We start from the raw sequence: 18284 nt of genomic DNA on the forward strand, positions 1-18284 counted from the left end.
TCCGATGTCAGCATATGTATTCTTTTTTTTTTTTTTTAAATTTTTTTTTTTTTTCAACATTTATTTATTTTTGGGACAGAGAGAGACAGAGCATGAACGGGGGAGGGGCAGAGAGAGAGGGAGACACAGAATCGGAAACAGGCTCCAGGCTCCGAGCCATCAGCCCAGAGCCCGACGCGGGGCTCGAACTCACAGACCGCGAGATCGTGACCTGGCTGAAGTCGGACGCCCAACCGACTGCGCCACCCAGGCGCCCCAGCATATGTATTCTTAATATTTGTTCTCACGTTGGTTTATATAAGATATAACGTTGATCGTCTCTTATTTTAGGAGTTTGAAGATAACTTTGATGATGAGATAGATTTCACACCACCAGCAGAAGACACTCCGTCTGTCCAGTCCCCAGCAGAAGTTTTCACACTTTCAGTACCAAATATCTCACTACCAGCTCCGTCGCGGCTCCAGCCTTCCGTAGGTAAGGCCTTGCATCCGGCGTCATGTTTTCAAAATACTTGGGTCGCCTGTCTCGTCTGCTTGCTTATTTCTTTTTCTGCTCTCTGGGGCAGCTGAATTGTATGTAGTGGTCGGGCCCACTGCATGCCTGCGCAAGCTGAGTCCTTTCCTTTTGGACCCTAGATCTGGTGTAAGAATAAACTGGTCGCCTCCGATCATTGAAGTGGAACTCTCACGCGGAGCTCCTGGCCTTCCCTTGGGTAGAGAGGCTTGTCTGCTAGTTCTTGACGCAGCTTGCCTTGCTGAGTAGAATGCTGCCGTCTTTCCGGGGATGTCCTGTGTTTGGGGAGGAGGGGTTTATTTGGATATGTTAATTGGATTGATTTTTCATCCTAAGATAGAGGTTTGGTTAGCGATCGATTGACTTCTTGTTGTAGAACAGAAATACTAGCAATTCAAGAGTCGGGGATTTCTTTTTTTTTTTTTTTTTTTAAACATAATATTTATTTTTGAGACAGAGACAGAGCATGAACGGGGGAGGGTCAGAGAGAGGGAGACACAGAATCCGAAACAGGCTCCAGGCTCTGAGCTGTCAGCACAGAGCCCGACGCGGGGCTCGAACCCACGGACCGTGAGATCATGACCTGAGCCGAAGTCGGCCGCTTAACCGACTGAGCCACCCAGGCGCCCCAAGAGTCGGGGATTTCTGAGACCACTTGGGAGAGGCTCTTCTCTCTGTGAGGGGCCATTCCTGCCCCTCGTGGTGCTGCGCCCAGTGGTGTGGGCGTGGGGCCGTGCGCACCCCGCAGTGGATTGTGCTGCTGGAGGCATGCGTGACTGAAGGGGAAAGTCAGGTGAAACATGACACAGCCGGTGCATTTCATATGAAACATTTGTAAAGTTGGTAAATTTTAGTATTGGTGGTTTTTGCAACACTGAAAAGGTAACACGTAGTATCTACCTTTAATTTTTGTAAATAATAATACCCTTGCTTTGACCAAAATAGTGAAATTTAAAAGTAAAATAGTAAAATTTAAAAGGATTGGGATATCCTGGGGATAACCTAAGTAACCTAAGTGCACGTATCCGTAAATGGAAAGATTTTCTCCTATCTTTGCTTACTCGATAATAGGCTTTCCTTTACACGTAAGGGAAGCCCTGAGAGAATTCCCTAGGGCCTTTACCATCCTGGAGTCTTAACACCCATGAATCGATTTCAAGTAATAGAATCTTAGATCAGATCAGTGTATATAGAAAGGGGAATTCTTCGGACACTTGGAACCAGGCGATGGGGAAGGGTAGGGGAGAGGCTGACCGTGGAGACAATTGGCACTGGGAACTTGGACGCCATCGCGCCTCTCGTCCATCTTTCACTTCTCTCCTCTGTGTGTGTCGGCTTAGATCCCGCACACCAGCTTCTTTCGCCAGCTCGGAGCGTGGCTGCTGCCACTGCCGGGTTCGTGTCCTTGTAGCTTTACTACCAGAAGAAAGGAGCTTCCCTCTCCTCGGAAAACCCTCCGGAGAGGCATCCCGGTTGGCTTCCCCCAAGTCTGATGATGTTGACCCCTCACTGTGGGCAAGAAGGCGCGGCAGAGAAGAGCCTCATGCCTTCTGTCCGAGGCATAGTGGGGATGGACCAGAGCCCTGTAGTGAACACAGCGGAAGTGGTAGTGACCTGTACAGCCATCCTCATTATGTTCATACACCTTTCTATGTTTCTGAAGCCCTCTATTCTAAATTCCTTCTTTTTTTTTTTTTTCAAGTTTATTTATTTTGAGAGAGTGGGAGAGACTGTGCAAACGGGGGAGGGGCAGAGAGAGACGGAGACCTAGAGTCCCAAGCAGGCTCCACACTGTCAGCAGGAGCCTGATGTGGGGCTCGAACTCATGAACCGCGAGATCATGACCTGACCCGAAATTAAGAGTTGAATGTTTTAATTGACTGAGTCGCCCAGGCGCCCCTAAATTCCTTCTTAATAGGAAGAAATTACTTTTGATTTCTCTGCATAGAGACTGTTCTGCATAGAATAGTCACAGAATATTTTTATGATCTTGGGATATAAGAGGCCTAGCCAAGCTTGGCACCAAATGCAGAAACCATAAAGGAAAATATTGACAAATTTGATTCATAAAATGGAATATTCTGTATGGTAGAAGACACCATAAACAAATTTGACAAAGTAGCCAGAATATTTGTAAGCTACAAAAAATGTCTAAAAAAACCCTGTTATATATTAATATATATTAAGATTACAAACAAATGTATAAGACAATGACTAACAGTTCAATAGGCAAAAATAAGTCAAGGATGTAAAAGAAGTTCATGAAAAGAAATTTAAGTGGCCAATAAAAAAGGAACTTCACTATTAATTAAAGAAATACAAACTTAAAGTAGGATGATAACAGATGGGGGCGCCTGGGTGGCGGTGGCTCAGTTGGTTAAGCGTCCGACTCTGGCTCAGGTCATGATCTCTCATTTCGTGGGTTCCAGCCCTGCGTCAGGCTCTGTGCCGACAGCTTGGAGCCGGGAGCCTGCTTCGGATTCTGTGTCTCCCTGTCTTTCTGCCCCTCCCCTGCTCCTGTTCGTGTGTTCTTGCTCTCTCTCTCTCTCTCTCTCTTGCTCTCTCTCAAAATAAATAAACATTAAAAAAAAAAAAGATAACAGTTCAACGAAGAGAAGAAAGGACACTGGGTGGTGACAGGGGAGGGATATGTGTGGGAAACAGGCACTTGGACACTCACTGTTAGCTGGACTGTAAATTGATAGAGACATTCTTTCCTTAGGGTAGTCTGACAGTACGTATCCAAGTGTAGAATGTGTTTACACTTGATCCCGCAGTTCCGCTCTTAGTAGCTTTTTGAGGTCAGTAGGCAAGTAAGTATCTGCAAAGGAGTTTATCGCAGCATTGTTTGGCAGTGTAAGAGTGGAAACGTTAAATGTTGGTATGGAACTCATTAAGTGATGGTAAGTCCATACGATGGAGTATTGTGTAGTCCTATAAAAGGATGAAAGGTACTGGTGATGCATCAAGTGAAAAAAGTACACCGCATATTCAAAAGCAAGTCTATTAGAAACTCTACCCTTTTTCCTTTTAAAATTTATTTTATTTTTTGAATAGATAATACAGTGATACATTTTGTTCAAAAACCAAAATGTAAAAAGGTATATATAGTGAAAAGCCTCTAATCTTTGAACCTGACCTCAGCTTCTACCCCCAGCTTCTGTACATAACCATTCTTCTTGGTTTCTTATACCTCTTTCCGGACTTCCTTGATGTAAATGTTCCCATTTACCTGCTGCCCCTCCCCCCCCCCCTTTTTTTTTACTCATAGGTGACATCATAAAATATGCTTCTTGCTTTTTTTCCCACTTAGATAAACCTTAGAGATATTTCCATTTGCATAAAAAGAGCTTATTTATTCCTGCTTACAGGTTTATACTATTGAGGGGTGCCTGGGAGGCTCAGTCCGTTAAGTGCCTGACTTCAGTTCAGGTCATTGATCTCACGGTTTGTGAGTTTGAGCCCCACAACAGGTTCTTTGCTGTCAGCACAGAGCCCCCTTCGGATTCTCTCTCCTCCTCTCTCTCTGCCCTTCCCCTGCTCGTTCTCTGTCTCTCAAAATAAATAAACTTAAAAAAAAGTCTGTACTATTGAAATTGTATGGACCAAACACAGTTTATTTAACCAGTCTCCTAGTGATGGATATTTCGGTTGTTTCTAATCTTATGCCATTAAAAACAAAGGTTTCACCTATGTTGGTCTGCACACTGATGTTGGGCTAGTGTATTTGTAGAATAAATTTTCAAAAGTGGCCGAAGAGTGCATGTGTTTGTAATTTTGAGGGCTGTTGCCAGCTCCCCCTCCACAAGGAGTTGTGCTCATTTATGTTCCTGCTTGTGGGTTTCACTTGGTCTATGCTGTTGCTGAAGCTCAGGTGGTATCAGTTCAAGTTAGATTGTTGTAAATTTAGGGTGAGAACTGTAATCTCCATGGTAACCACTAAGAAAATAGCTAGTAAATATGGAAACAGAAAATGAAAAAATCAAAATGTATACCAAAAATTAAATATACACAGAAAAGAATTTTTTGATGTTTCCTGATTTTAATATAGCCAAATTTAACAGCCTTTTAAGCTGGAAATTTTGCAGTCTCTTTCTTTTTTTAACTTCTAAATTTTTTTTTTTTTTTTTTTTTTTTTTTTTTTTTTGAGTTAGAGCTTTTTATGTCTTAAGAAATCTTTTTCCATGCTGTGGTCAAAACGACACTTAACTACTTTTTTTTCTACAATGTTTTAAGGTTTTGCTTTGACAGTTAATTTAAATCCATAGCCCATCCTGAATTGATTTTTGGGTATGGTGTTAGGGAATCCATGAGGTGGTTTGTTTGTTTGTTTGTTTGTTTTTACAGATTACTGTGTTTTTCTCAGCTTCATTCACTGAGTGGCTCTCCCGTTCCTCCCTGCTTTTTAGTTCCATATGTATATGGGTCTATTGTGGACTTTCTGTTCTATTTCACTAATCTGTCAACTCCTTGTTCTAGTACCACACTGTTGTAATTATAATAGCTTCGTAATAAATGATGTGATTTGCACATTTCTCTCCCTGTAGGTTTTTCACCCTTTCAATAGTGTCCTTTGATAGACAGAAGGTTTCAATTTTGATGAAGTCCAGTTGATCTTTTTTTTTTCTTTTGTTGCTTGTGCTTTTAGTGTCATCCTTAAGAAATCTTTGTCAAACTCACGATCATGAAGATTTACACCAGTGTTATTGTCTATGACTTCTATAGTTTTAGCTTTGAAATTTGCATTAATATTTGCATATGGTGTGAGGTGAGTGAGGGTCCAGGTTCATTCTTTTGCAGGCGGACAGCTAGCTGCCCCAGCAGTAAGTTTGGAAGAGACTTTTCTTCCCCCATTGAATTGTCTTGGGACCTTGTTGAAAGTCAGTTTATCACATTTGTGTGGGTTTATCTGGGGACTCTTGATTAATCCCATCGGTCTGTGGTCTAGTCTAGCCTTAAGCCGGTACCATACTGTTTTGATTATTGTAGCTTTGCGGTAAGTTTTGGAATTGAGAAGTTTGTGAGTCTTCCAACTTTATTTTTGTTTTTCGGGATTGTTTTGGCTATTCAGAGTCCCTTGCAATTCCATATGAATTTTAGGATCAGTTTTTCCATTTCTGCAAAACAGACCATTGGAATTTGTATGTGCATGTGCGTACCATTTCGATTCCCTTCTCATTCCCTTTTGTTTATATTTTGTAGATATTGGGGATTACAGTTATCTTAAATGTATAATAATTGTATTTCATCTGATACCAACTTAACTTTGATACCATTTAAAAACTCTGCAACGCAGTCCCGTCATTTTATGTTATCACAAATTACATCTGCATACATTGTGTGTCCACTAACATAGATTTATAATTTTTTATGTGTTCATCTTTTAAATCATGTAGGAAATACAAAGAGGCTATGTACACGAAAAATACAACAATGCTGGCTTTTATATTTACCAGTGATGTTTATTTGTTCTTATGTCTTCCAGTTACACTTTAGCGTCTTTCTGTTTTCGCCTGAAGGACTCCCTTTAACCTTCTTGTTAGGTATAGTGGCAGCAGTCTCCCTAAACTTGTGTTTATCTGGAGATGTCTCAATTTCTCCTTCATTTTGAAAGACCACTTTTCCAGGTGTAGAACTCTTGGTTAATGGTTTTTCTCCTTTGGCTCTTTATATGCGTCATCCCGCTGCCTTCTGGCCTCCATGGTTTCTGATGGAGAAACCATGATTCTCCAGATTCTCCATGATTCTGAGAAATCAGTTGTTAATCTTATTGAAGATCATTTGTATGTGATGAGTTGGTCCCTTTTGCTGCTTTCAAGGTTCTCCATCTTTGCATTCCACAGTTTGATTATGATGCATCTCAGTGTGGGTTTCCTTGAGTTTGTCTTAGTTGGACTTTGTTGAACTTGTTGGATGTGTAGATTCATGCCTTTTATCAGATTGGGACATTTTTAACCACCGCATCTTCAAATATCCTTTCTGACCCCTTTCCCCTCTTTTCCTGGGACTCTCATTATGTGTGTGGATTGGTCCACTTGGTGTTGCATAAGTCCCTTAGCCTTTGTCCATCGATATTTTTTTTCATTCTTTTTTCTTTCCACCTCTCAGCCTGGATAGTTTTATTTGAACTCTCTCTAAGTTCACTGATTCTTCTGTCTGCTAACATCTGTCGTGGAACCCCTCTAGTGAATTTTTTTGTTTCAGTTATTACACTTTTCAGCTCCAGATTTATATTTGGCTCCTTTTACTAATTTGTATCTCTGTTGATCTTCACTTACCAGAACATCGTTCTCCTGGTTTCCTTTAGTTCTTTGTCCATGATTTCCTTTAGCTCTTTGAGCATGTTTTTAAATTTTTTTTTTTTTTTCAACATTTTTTTATTTATTTTTGGGACAGAAAGAGACAGAGCATGAACGGGGGAGGGGCAGAGAGAGAGGGAGACACAGAATCGGAAGCAGGCTCCATGCTCCAAGCCATCAGCCCAGAGCCTGACGCGGGGCTCGAACTCACGGACTGCGAGATCGTGACCTGGCTGAAGTCGGACGCTTAACCGACTGCGCCACCCAGGCGCCCCTCTTTGAGCATGTTTAAGACAACTGATTTAAAGTCTTGTCTAGTAAGGCCACCATCTGTTTTCTCAGGGGCACTTTCTTTTACATTTCCTCTGTACATGTGGGTGGGCTATACTTTGTTTCTTTGCATGTTTTGTACTTTTCTTGTTGAAAATTGGACATGTTGAATGATATGAATGTGCACAGAAGAAGAAAGAAAAGAAAGGAAAAAAGTATTCTGTGGGTCTTTGCCAATTAGCTCTGTGTACACTCAGAGCCAGGTACACTCCTTACCCAGGCCACTTATAGCTCTGCTGGAGTCCTCACCTCCTGCCTTTGCGGGGCAGAGAGCCTAGCCAGAGGTGAAAGTTATATTCTTGTCCAGTCTTTTGTGGGCGTGCCCTTCCCTGAACGTGAAGGTGGCTCTCAAGCTTTCTTCATATGTTGCAATAGCTTTTCAAAGACCTCCCCCTCTCACCCCCCGCAAATCTCACTCCCCAGCTTTTCTGCTAAAGCTTTCAGTGTGTCTGTTGTTTGCCTCAGTTGTTATTATTATTATTATTTTTTGCCCCAGGTGAAAGTGTCTTGTCCATTTGGCTTTCACTGTTTTTGAGGAACACTCCATCCTGATAGAGTTCTGAGTTTGTGAAACCAAGGGAAGCCGCTTGAGGCAGTCCTTGAGGGAAACCTCTGGTGAAAAGAAACACAGTGCCTGGGGAATGATAAGGTCCACTGTGCTCTCACTGGAACATGTGTTGTCATTAAGACCGCTGTTGGGTGGGGTTCTGATAAATTAAAAGACACAAAGAGGGGCACCTGGGTGGCTCAGTCGGTTAAGCGTCCGACTTCGGCTCAGGTCATGATCTCGCGGTCCGTGAGTTCGAGCCCCGCGTCGGGCTCTGTGCTGACAGCTCAGAGCCTGGAGCCTGTTTCAGATTCTGTGTCTCCCTCTCTCTGACCCTCCCCCGTTCATGCTCTGTCTCTCTCTGTCTCAAAAATAAATAAACGTTAAAAAAAATTAAAAAAAAAAATCTAAAAAAAAAAAAAAGACACAAAGAAATTCTACCCTGTTTCAGTGGCCTTTCTCCTGGTTTGATTTGGCTGCTATAAATCTTTGTCTTCCAGAATCCTGATAAAGTTGACATTTATGTTTTTTTTTCTTCTATTTAATTTTTTAATTTACATCCAAGTTAGTTAGCATATAGTGCAACAGTGAGTTCAGGAGTAGATTCCTTAGTGCCCCTTACCCATTTAGCCCATCCCTCCTCCCGCAACCCCTCCAGTAACTCTCAGTTTATTCTCCATATTTATGAGTCTCTTCTGTTTTGTCCCTCTCCCTGTTTTTATATTATTTTTGTTTCCCTTCCCTTATGTTCATCCGTTTTGTCTCTTAAAGTCCTCATATGAGTGAAGTCATGTGATTTTTGTCTTTCTCTGACTGATTTCACTTAGCATAATACCCTCCAGTTCCATGCACGGACACTGACGGTTTTTGACAAGATACTCACTTCTACCCTGGAACTAAGGACTAAGTAAAAGCCAGTGGAATGGTGATCAGTAGTTAGAGGAGAGTAGGTTAGATCAGAAAACACAGTGTCTGGGTGTGTGGGTGGCTCCACCGGTTAAGCATCCACTCTTGATTTCAGCTGAGGTCACAATCTTGTGGTTGGTGAGTTCAAGCCCCACGTTGGGCTCTGCACTGACAGTGTGGAGCCTGCTTGGGATTCTCCCTCTCTCTGCCCCTCCTCTGCTCACGTGGATGTTCTCTCTCTCTCTCTTTCTTTCAAACAAACAAAAAAACAGTGCAAAGCATTTAAGAATCAGTAGGAAACTCATTCAAAAAAATATTGTCAGTCTTAAAACTTGAAACCATTTTGGCAGTATTGGTTTGAAAGTGATTATATATATATATATATATATGTACATGTATATGTATATATGTATGTATGAATTTATATTTACCTTTATTTTCTACCTTTGTGCTGACAAGCTGTAACTTTATGTTCATGTTTATACTTTAGATTTTGTATTTAATATTTATTGTATGTCAGTTAAATGTCCCTATTTAGTTTTTATGTTCTTTTTCCTGCAGAAGGTTTGAAGTCCCAAGTTGCCCGCCACAGTCTGAACTATATACAGGAAATTGGAAATGGCTGGTTTGGAAAGGTAAGATGTTCACATTTACTTTTTTTCCTTCCTAGTGCTAGTGTTTAGAATTTGAAGGTAATTAAGAATTGTTCTGTGTGACATTCCACATTCTCTTTGGATGCTGTGGTACGGATTGATTCTCCTCATTATGCCTGAACCCCCCCCCCCCCCCCGCCCCAGAAAGAGGGGTTTCAGCGTTTCCAGGTGGATACGTTTTTCCAAGAAGGCCTTTTATTTATATAGCAGATGCTTTTCTCATTGTTGGTGCAAGAACAGTAAACAGGGAAAAGAAACTGGAATTTTGGAAGCTTTTTATCCTCCTCAAGTTAAATTATTATTTTATTTATTTATTATTTATTTTTATATTTTTATTATTTTTTTCATTCTTCTCCCCTTCTCCCTCCCTCCCTCCCTCCCTTGTGATACTGAAACCACTTTAGAATTCTTGATGCATCGTAGTATTGTAATGAAAACCACGACAAAGAACTGTTCTCTCTTTCTCCTGGCCTGTCAAGGGACGAATGGTAACAGTGCTTTGTTGATCCTTTTACCACGGGGTATTCAGAAGGAATAATTTTATTACAACAGCTAGTTCCGTGATGTAGCTAGCAGTCATTCTGGGTAAAAGGTTCCTAACTGAGCAGCGATTGCATCATAAGCAGGGTGGTCAAGACAAGATGTATGTGCTCAGTGGTCAGCCGTGTTACGCACCTTGCTTTCCATTCAGAGTTGTTTGTCAGCCCTGTATCTCTGATGTCATGCAGCCTTTATTAGTCACTGAATCTTCTAAGCCATATAGCAAAACCTATTACCTATCACATTGTTCTCAATGTGGAGGGTACAGCATGGGGAACGATGGGTGAAGTCCTGACCTGCATGGAGTCTATGAATGTAGCAGCAAACGAGAGAACCCTGCCCGACAAAGGCTAAATCTCTAGCTACAGAGAGAGTGTGTGTGTGGGAAGATCAGACAGTAAACATTCAGGAGGAGGAGACGGGCCCAGAGGGGTGTGGGGGAGCCAGGTGATGGGAGACAGCATACGCATCCAGAGACTTTTACTCAGAGTGAGGTGGGAGAGGACTCGGGCGTCTGAGACCCGAGGGATGCAGTCTGGCTTCCCTTCACAAGGACCAGGCGGGCAATTATGTTGTGGAAGGCCAAGGGGAAAGCAGGAAGATTGCTTAGAAGGCTACTGCAGTCATACGGGCGAGGTGCAGGCAGGCTTGCATGATAGCACGGAGTGGTGACAAGTGGTGCGAGTCGAGATGGCGTTTGCGATAAGAGCGTGCGGGACTGGGGACGGATCAGATGTGGAGTCCGGAAGAGGGGGGTCAAGGATGGCTGCTGTGGCCCGGTTGGTGGGAAGCAGAGAATTGCTGTCAAGCGAAACGGAAAGATTAAGGAGAAGCAGGCGTGGAGGAGGAGGAGGTCGGGAGTTCGCTTTTGGGTAGGTTAGGTGTGCAATGGCTCGTGGGCATCCAGATGGAGAGAGGAGTAGGCAGTTGGAAATACACACCTAGAGTTCAAGGGCGAGGGTCTAGGCCAAAGATAGACATTTGGGAGAACTCAGTGTATAGCTGGAATTCAAAGGTAAGAGGCCAGGTGGAATCACCGAGACCCTGAACGTGGAGGGGAAGGGGAGGCAGGGGGACTGAGCCCCGAGGGTCTGGTTGGGAGGGGTCAGCGCAGTCAGGGAGAGCTGGTGACGGAGACTGAGGTAATTGGCCACTGAGAAGGAGGGGGCGCAGGATAGCAGGGTGTTCTAAGGGTCGGCGAAGAAGGAGACCCAAGAAGATAAATGGTAGTGACTGCTGCTGGCAGACTAAGACAAGACTGGGAAAAGTGGGACTCGGCCACGTGAGGTCCGTGGTATTGTCAAAAGAGGCTGTTCGGGGGTCACGTCCTCACATGTAGGTGCAAGGGAGAAGGTGGAGACGGCTCGTGTAGACGACCCCATTGAGGAGTTTTACCGTAAAGGGAGCAGAGACGTGGAGTACGAGCCGTTTGGGGCCGTCCCAGGGCCAAGGGAAGGTTGTTTTGGTTTGCTTTGCTTTTTATAGGCTGTGTAGCTATTTTAGCCACTTTATGCAATAGGGGAGGAAGTGATAATGCAGGAGACAGCGAGGGGGGATGCTGTCAGAGTTCTCTTGAAACGGGAATAAAAGCAGCGTGTGGGTACAGGTGCTGGTATAAAATGGGGAAGTCCACTTCTGGTTACTTTATTCAATGAACAGAGGCCAGTTTGAAAGGGAGGAGTCAAAAGACACGTTGGGGGTTTGAACAGGAGGAGAGGGTGTGAAAGAGTCCTCCCGGGAAATCCATCCGGTAGGGAACGCAGCGGGAGGATGGGAATGCTGAGGACCCTCACAGATTTGAAACGAGGCCAGTCGCCGTGGTCGTGTGCGTGTGTTTTGTCTACATTCGATGTTACTGTAGGCAGGTAGTTGAGTGTTAGCAGCACTGGGGTTTGGCTGAGCTCCTAGGCCTCAGCAAGAGTGGTGAAGGGGGTGGCGGTAGTGGAGGATCATGGGCCCTAAGCTGCCAGGGAGGGGAGGGGGCCCTGTGGTAGGGCAGTGGTAGAGGGCTGCTATCGTGAATGGATCTGGAGGCCAGGTTGTGCCCTTCTTGGGTTAGACGGTTGAAGTGAGCTGGAAATCAGAGGACTGGTAGAGAAGGAGAAGTTAAAATTCAAGGTTAGGGAGGCATCTGGGTGGCTTAGTCAATTGTGTCTGCCTTCAGCTCAGGTCATGATCTCACGGGTCATGAGTTCAAGCCCCATGTTGGGCTCTGTGCTTACAGCATGGAGCCTGCTTTGGATCCTATGTCCCTCTCCCTCTCTGCCCCTCCCCCACTTGTGTTCGTTCTCTCGCTGTCCCTCTCTCTTTCTCTTTCTCTGTCTCTCTCTCTCTCAAAAATAAAAACATTTAAAATTCAGGGTTTGGGACATGATCCAGTTATTAGCTAGGTCTAGACCTGTGGGAGTTTTTTGCCAAGATTGGGTCATAGAAAAGAGTATTGGAAGTGAGGTAGAAAACCTAAGAGGTCAAGATGTTGACTGAATTGTCCCTGCTGACATTGAAGACCAAGGATGATGGCAGCGGTGGTAGAGAGAGTGAGATTATCCTGATCTTTTCTGGAATTGATATCTGATCAGTGTTAGGCTTATGGTAGATGTACAGGCTAGTTATTTGAAACCAGGAATATGACTTGGTTAATTATCAGAATTTCTTATCTGTTTCTTTTTCTGCCCTTACATTCTTTAATAAACACAATACATGCTGTTCACGGTCTTATTCTCAATTTCCAGGGCATTAAAGTTAATCTACTCGATAAAATATTGAAAACTATTTCAAAAAGAAGGCTTTTAGTTTTGGCCATTCTTGAATTAAATGAAAACTTTCACTTCATTATCATTTTCATCTTAAATATTGTATTTTCGGAACACCTCTGTATTGCCCAATGTTGTATTTGGTATTTTGCTCGTCGTGTGCTCGTTTGCTCGTTTTCATTCATTTTGTTTTCTGTTGATTTCGGTGGCATATTTTTTCCTTGTGTTTTAACTGAGGTTTCGGTATAAGATAAAGGTCTGGAATAATTGCGATGCCATAGATTTTTAAAGTCACAATGCTGTGATAATATGTACGCTGCTGTTTGTCCCTTTACTTTCTCTTACGTGAAGGAGACAAAATAACAAAACCCAGCTGAAGTGTTTTGAGAAACATTTGAGTTCTGTTTGAACTGAACTTGTGAATAACTCTTCTGTGATGTCACCGGTAATATTTGTGAAAGTATAGTACATTTTTAAAATAAATAGAAAAGAAACACGGATACATAGATGAATGCTGTCCATATCCAGTAAACAGTTTAAAACAAGGAAAACATTTTCATTTCACAAGCTTTTTCTGAGGTAGTATTTTCATAATAGAGGACCTTCTGATTGTTCCTTCATTTATTTTCCTGGATTCCATTTCCTGATGAGTGAGACCTGCTTCTTTACCATTTCGATGGAAGTGAGATGAAAACCTGTTCTTTGTTTTAGGTCCTCCTTGGAGAGATTTACACAGGCACTAGTGTAGCGAGAGTAATAGTGAAGGAGTTAAAAGCGAGCGCGAGCCCAAAGGAACAAGATACTTTTTTGAAAAATGGCGAACCTTACTAGTAAGTACCTTAAGATGTGTTTTGTAAACATAGTCCGGGGTCTGTTGAGGACCAGGTGTTTAAAATGACTTTGCAATGTATCGTATTTAAATTGTGATGAATGTTAAAATTTAGATTACTGTCTGAACGGGTGTACTCGTGTGCTCCCTGATGAATGACACGTGACTTTTCTTTTCCCCAGTGTTCTTCAGCATCCAAATATTCTTCAGTGTGTTGGACAATGTGTAGAAGCAATTCCCTATCTCCTGGTGTTTGAGTTCTGTGACCTGGTAAGTTTTTAGTGGAAATTCAAGGTCAAGCGTTCAAAACGTGACACCCAAGTGTTTTTGACAGATAGAAATGCCGGATGAGGGACTGCTTTCACTTCTGTCCCCCGTTTTAAAAACTTTACAATGTGCTAAGTCATTACCTTTTGAAAACAGTCCTGACGGACACTTACGTCAGTGTTGTTTTTACACTCCATCCCTATGCTGAGCTGTTCACGTGCATTTCATCTAATCATATTTGTCCACACTTTCTATATGATTAAAGTAAGGCTCACGGAGATTGAGAAAATGTTATTCATCAAGGATATGCCAGAGCCAGAGTTTGGATCTCCAGCATCCCCTTCCCTAGAGCTCGAGGTCTTTCTTGACCTCAGCTAGGCAGTTTGAAACACTTTTCCCCAATGAGGTAATCATCGTACCTGTCGAGTACCCGTGACCTGTCAGGCTTTTAAAATAGTGAATGTACGTGCCGTTTAGATTTTTAAATAATTAGATGATTTTTTTTAACCCAAAATTAATAGCCTCACTTCTTCGCATGACAGTATTACTGAGATTTATAAGTTGGAAAAACTGTGTTTGTGCAGTTTGTGCATAAAAGCTGCACAAACACGGTTTTTATGAATACTAATTTTTATGTGAAAAGTTCCTGTAAACATGTTTTTTTAAAAAACTGGGTTTTGATTGATTTCTTCGCATCGTCTCAGTTTTCAGAACGTGAAAACATTAAGATCGTGCACGGAAAGGTGGGAGTACATCGAGATAAACCCCCAGTTCGTTCAGACAGTATTGTCAGCCGGCAAAATTAAAACGGGCAGTAACCATTGTGGATTTTTGTTCTAATTCCAAAGTGTGATGTGAATATTCCTCTTGTTGGCAGTGGTAGTTAATTACAAAGAAAAATTAATAAACTTGATATATTAGCTTTCATTGGATTATATCAGAGTAGCCCCCAATCTCAGCGACTGCTGAGAGCAGAATGGTTCTCACTGATCTTGTACGTCAGCTCTGTTCCAGGCTGTGTTCAGCTTCACTCTAGGATCAGTGTATTTTATATTCTCTGTAGGCGCTGGGAGGGGGAGGATGTATATTCTGGTACATTCTGTGCAAGTGTATCTGTATAGGTCTTCTGGGTCAAGCATATGAGGTGGTTCAAATCTCCTGCATCCTTCTGATTTGGGAGGGCATTGATAGAGGAGTCTGAGTCTGTTTTCTATCAGTTATTAAGAGGCACAGTAGAATCTGCTCTGATTACAGATTTTCCTTATAATTCTAGTTGTATTTGCTTTGAATGTTGTGTCAAGGATACAAATTTAGAATTGATGCAATGTCTTGTAATTTTAAGCTTTCATTATTATGAAGGGACTCTTCATAAGATTAAAAGCATTACTGAGGATTAAGTCTGTGCTTTACTGATATTAATATAGTTATCCCAGCCTTTTTTGGTTAGAATTTGCCTGGTGTGTCTAAGTCCTTTGGTTTACATCACCTGAAAATAGCTTATCGTTAAAATTTTGTTAATCTGTCAGTCTTGATCACTTACCATGGAACGTGTGGTCCGTTTATGTTTATTGCATTTATGACATGGTTGGAATTTTTATGTACCTATTTTGTATTATTTTTCCTACCTACTTGTTTCAATTTTTCTGTTTCGCTTTTCTGCTAGCCTTCTTTTGGATTCTTGGTGGGTTTTTTTGGGGGGGGTGGGGGTGGTGGTTGGTTCAGTTTTTCGCACCTACTAGTTTGGATTTTAGATACTGTTCTTAGTTTTTGGTACGATGACACTGGAAGTTACAATATGCGTATGTAATTTGACTTAGTCTAAAATTAATATTTTAACCCTCCCCCAAAGAAGCTGGGACCTCATAGAGCTTTCCCTCCATGTGAGGAAAACTGAAATCCCATTTGCTTTTTTGTCCCAAGCCCACATTTTCTCCGAACATCAAGGGTGCTTCTTTGTTGAACACCTGCTATTGGAAGACGAATTCCCACATGGATCCATGGATCCGGAGGGAGAGTTCGGTCACTGTCCTCTAGGCCTCCTTGGTAGTGAGAGCAGACATGTGATCGTGGTTATTTAGCCCGATAAACCTTTGAATGGAGGCATGAGAACTAAGAAGACGACCTACTCGATGACATTCCTGATTATTTTATTGCATCTACGTTTTGTTTTATCTCAATGTTATCAGTCATAATGTTTATGACCCTCGGTTATTACAATATGAGAACTGCTCCTTTTAGTCTGGCTCAGGCTAACTGATGTGACAGGTGATTCTTGTGCGGACAGCGTTTGAGAAGCCCTATGGTCTAGTGTCTCTGTGTGAGGAGACAAGTCTGCAGTCAGAGTTGTAGTTTTCTGAGACACTCTATGGTGGTTCTTTTGGGTCCCTAAGCTCTTGATATTTTTTCTGAATAACAATCAAAACACTCTTCCTGATCAAACACAACAAAAATGTGGCAGGGAGCATATCTACTTGAAATACCACAGTTCTCGTAATTACAAAACTATCTCAGGGCGCCTGGGTGGCTCAGTCGATTAAGCGTCTGTCCCTTGGTTTTTGGCTCAGGTCATGATCTCGCAGATTGTGGGTTCGAGCCCCCATCAGGCTCTGTGCTGACAGTGTGGAGCCTGCTTGGGGTTTTCTCTCTCTCCCTCTCTGCCCCGTCTATTCCTGGAAGTTTTATTAGACATTATTGTTTTTCCTGGAATGGTAAAAGCTTCTGGATGCTCACCTTATGTTGTCTTCTAAATGGTTCAGGCGATGGGTTTAGTTTTAGTGCTATTCTAATTCATTTTTTCACAAAGCTGCTTGTTCTTTTTGGGAGTAGTAGTTTAACCTACTTTATAAAGAAACTGAAACATTACAAAGCACACAAACAGCTCCTTTACAATTACTATAAAAAAGTCAGAATTGACAAGATTCAAGAGTATTCTTTGTATCTTTGTCATTATACATTTTTTAAAATGTTTATTTTTGAGAGAGAGAGAGCGCGAGCGAGCATGAGCAGGGGAGGGAAAGAGAGAGAGAGGAGACCCAGAATCTGAAGCAGGCTCCAGGCTCCAGGCTGTCAGCACAGAGCCTGACGCGGGGCCCAAACCCATGAACTGTGAGATCATGGCCTGAGCCGAAGTCGGACGCTTAATCGACTGAGCCACCCAGGTGCCCCTTATGTAAATATAATAAATACATGCTTTTTGTTAACATTCTTTTTATATGGTTTTTACCCAGGACATTTGGGTCTCACATTTAAATGCATATTCTCCAAGTACTTATTAGACTGAGTATGCGGAGAATATTAACTTACCCAAAGTTGTACTGGTTTCCGTATTTTGGGGTGAGGATTATGCATATAGCCCTCCAGAATTAACAAATAAAACTTTTTTTTTTTTTTAATTTTGTACACCCATTCAACAAATACGACTCCTTGAAACATTTTATGTGAACCTCCTAAGTCGTCATGGGAGAACGTTCACTCCTGTAGCTAGAAGTTTGGAAAGAGCTCCTCACCCCCACCAACAGCTTTCATTGGCGGTGCAGAGCTAATAGCTATTTTTAATTTAAGTGCACTGCCCAGCGGTACGTTGATCAACAACAAAACCTTAAAAGCAATCGTTTCTCAAAAAATTACAAGTTACCACACGACCCAGGAATTTCACTTGTAGGGACATATATCCAAAATCATGGAAAGCAGCATCTCAAAGAGATGTTCACACGCCCCTGTTTATAGCAGCATGATTCGCAGTAGCCAAAAGGTAGAAGCAGTTCAAGAGTCCATTGGTGGATGAATAAGTAAACAAAATCGAGTCTATACCGTGGAGTATTACAGAGTCTTAAAAAGGAAGGAAATGCTAACACCTCCAACGTGGATGAACCTTGAGGGCATGATCAGTGAGATAAGCCAAACCGCTGGAAGAGGATCCCGCGTGGCTCCACCTATGAAGCATCTACAGCAGTCAGACTCACAGGGACCGAGAGTGGGATGGTGGTTGCCGGGGACCGAGTTGGGAGAGATGGGGAGTGTGCCTAATGGGGACACAGTCTCAGTTTGGGAAGATGAAGAGTTGTGGAGAAGGACGGTGGTGACGGTGGCACCGCAGCGTGAATGCTCTTAATGCCCCGAACTGAGCACTTACCAGTGGTTAAGATGGTAGTGTTACGTTACCGGTTTTTACCACACACGTGCAAATCGATGATTACTTACTGTTATTTAAGGTGCCATCCCAGCTGGTCCCTGTGCTAGCAGGATGCTAGGAAGTGCTCCGAGTGCCCAGTCTCCTGTCCAGGTAGAGGCTGTTGACCCAGGGAACCCTCCACCTTGCCTAGCAGCGAGGGTCACGTTTGTGTCATTGGACAGTTTCGGGCTCATCACCTCTGGGCCCTGCTAAGCTTCAGAGGGAGCGGGGTCACCAGCTCTGAAGTCCGCTTGCCCAGGCTCGGTGTGTGCAGTGGCTCCGTGGCAGGAATGGTCAGGTAGCATCATCCCGGTGAACCAGAGAGGGCACCCACCTGCGGGGATGTCCCCCCGACGCACCAAAGCCTCGCTTCAGTACCGAGCCCTGCTCCCGGCCTGGATGCCCCACAGCCCTCCCAGAAATAGGCCATCCAGAGCAGAGGGGCGTCACCTGAAGCAAAACCGCCCACTGGCAA

General features: G+C 42.9%; 1 protein-coding gene across 3 annotated transcripts in view; it reads left to right on the forward strand.

The window, feature by feature from the left end:
* LMTK2 (lemur tyrosine kinase 2) overlaps nucleotides 1-18284 on the forward strand; it is a 78222-nt gene that overhangs the window by 24256 nt on the left and 35682 nt on the right. For 2 of the 3 annotated variants that reach the window (XM_042922952.1, XM_042922955.1), the window contains exons 3-6: nucleotides 331-475; nucleotides 9158-9231; nucleotides 13254-13372; nucleotides 13554-13641. In XM_042922952.1, the coding sequence (XP_042778886.1) occupies nucleotides 331-475; nucleotides 9158-9231; nucleotides 13254-13372; nucleotides 13554-13641 (426 nt within the window). The remainder of the gene's footprint in view (nucleotides 1-330; nucleotides 476-9157; nucleotides 9232-13253; nucleotides 13373-13553; nucleotides 13642-18284) is intronic. The other variant, XM_042922954.1, reaches the window with a different exon arrangement.

This window comes from Panthera leo, chromosome E3 (genome assembly GCF_018350215.1).
Source record: "Panthera leo isolate Ple1 chromosome E3, P.leo_Ple1_pat1.1, whole genome shotgun sequence".
Lineage (NCBI taxonomy): Eukaryota > Metazoa > Chordata > Mammalia > Carnivora > Felidae > Panthera > Panthera leo.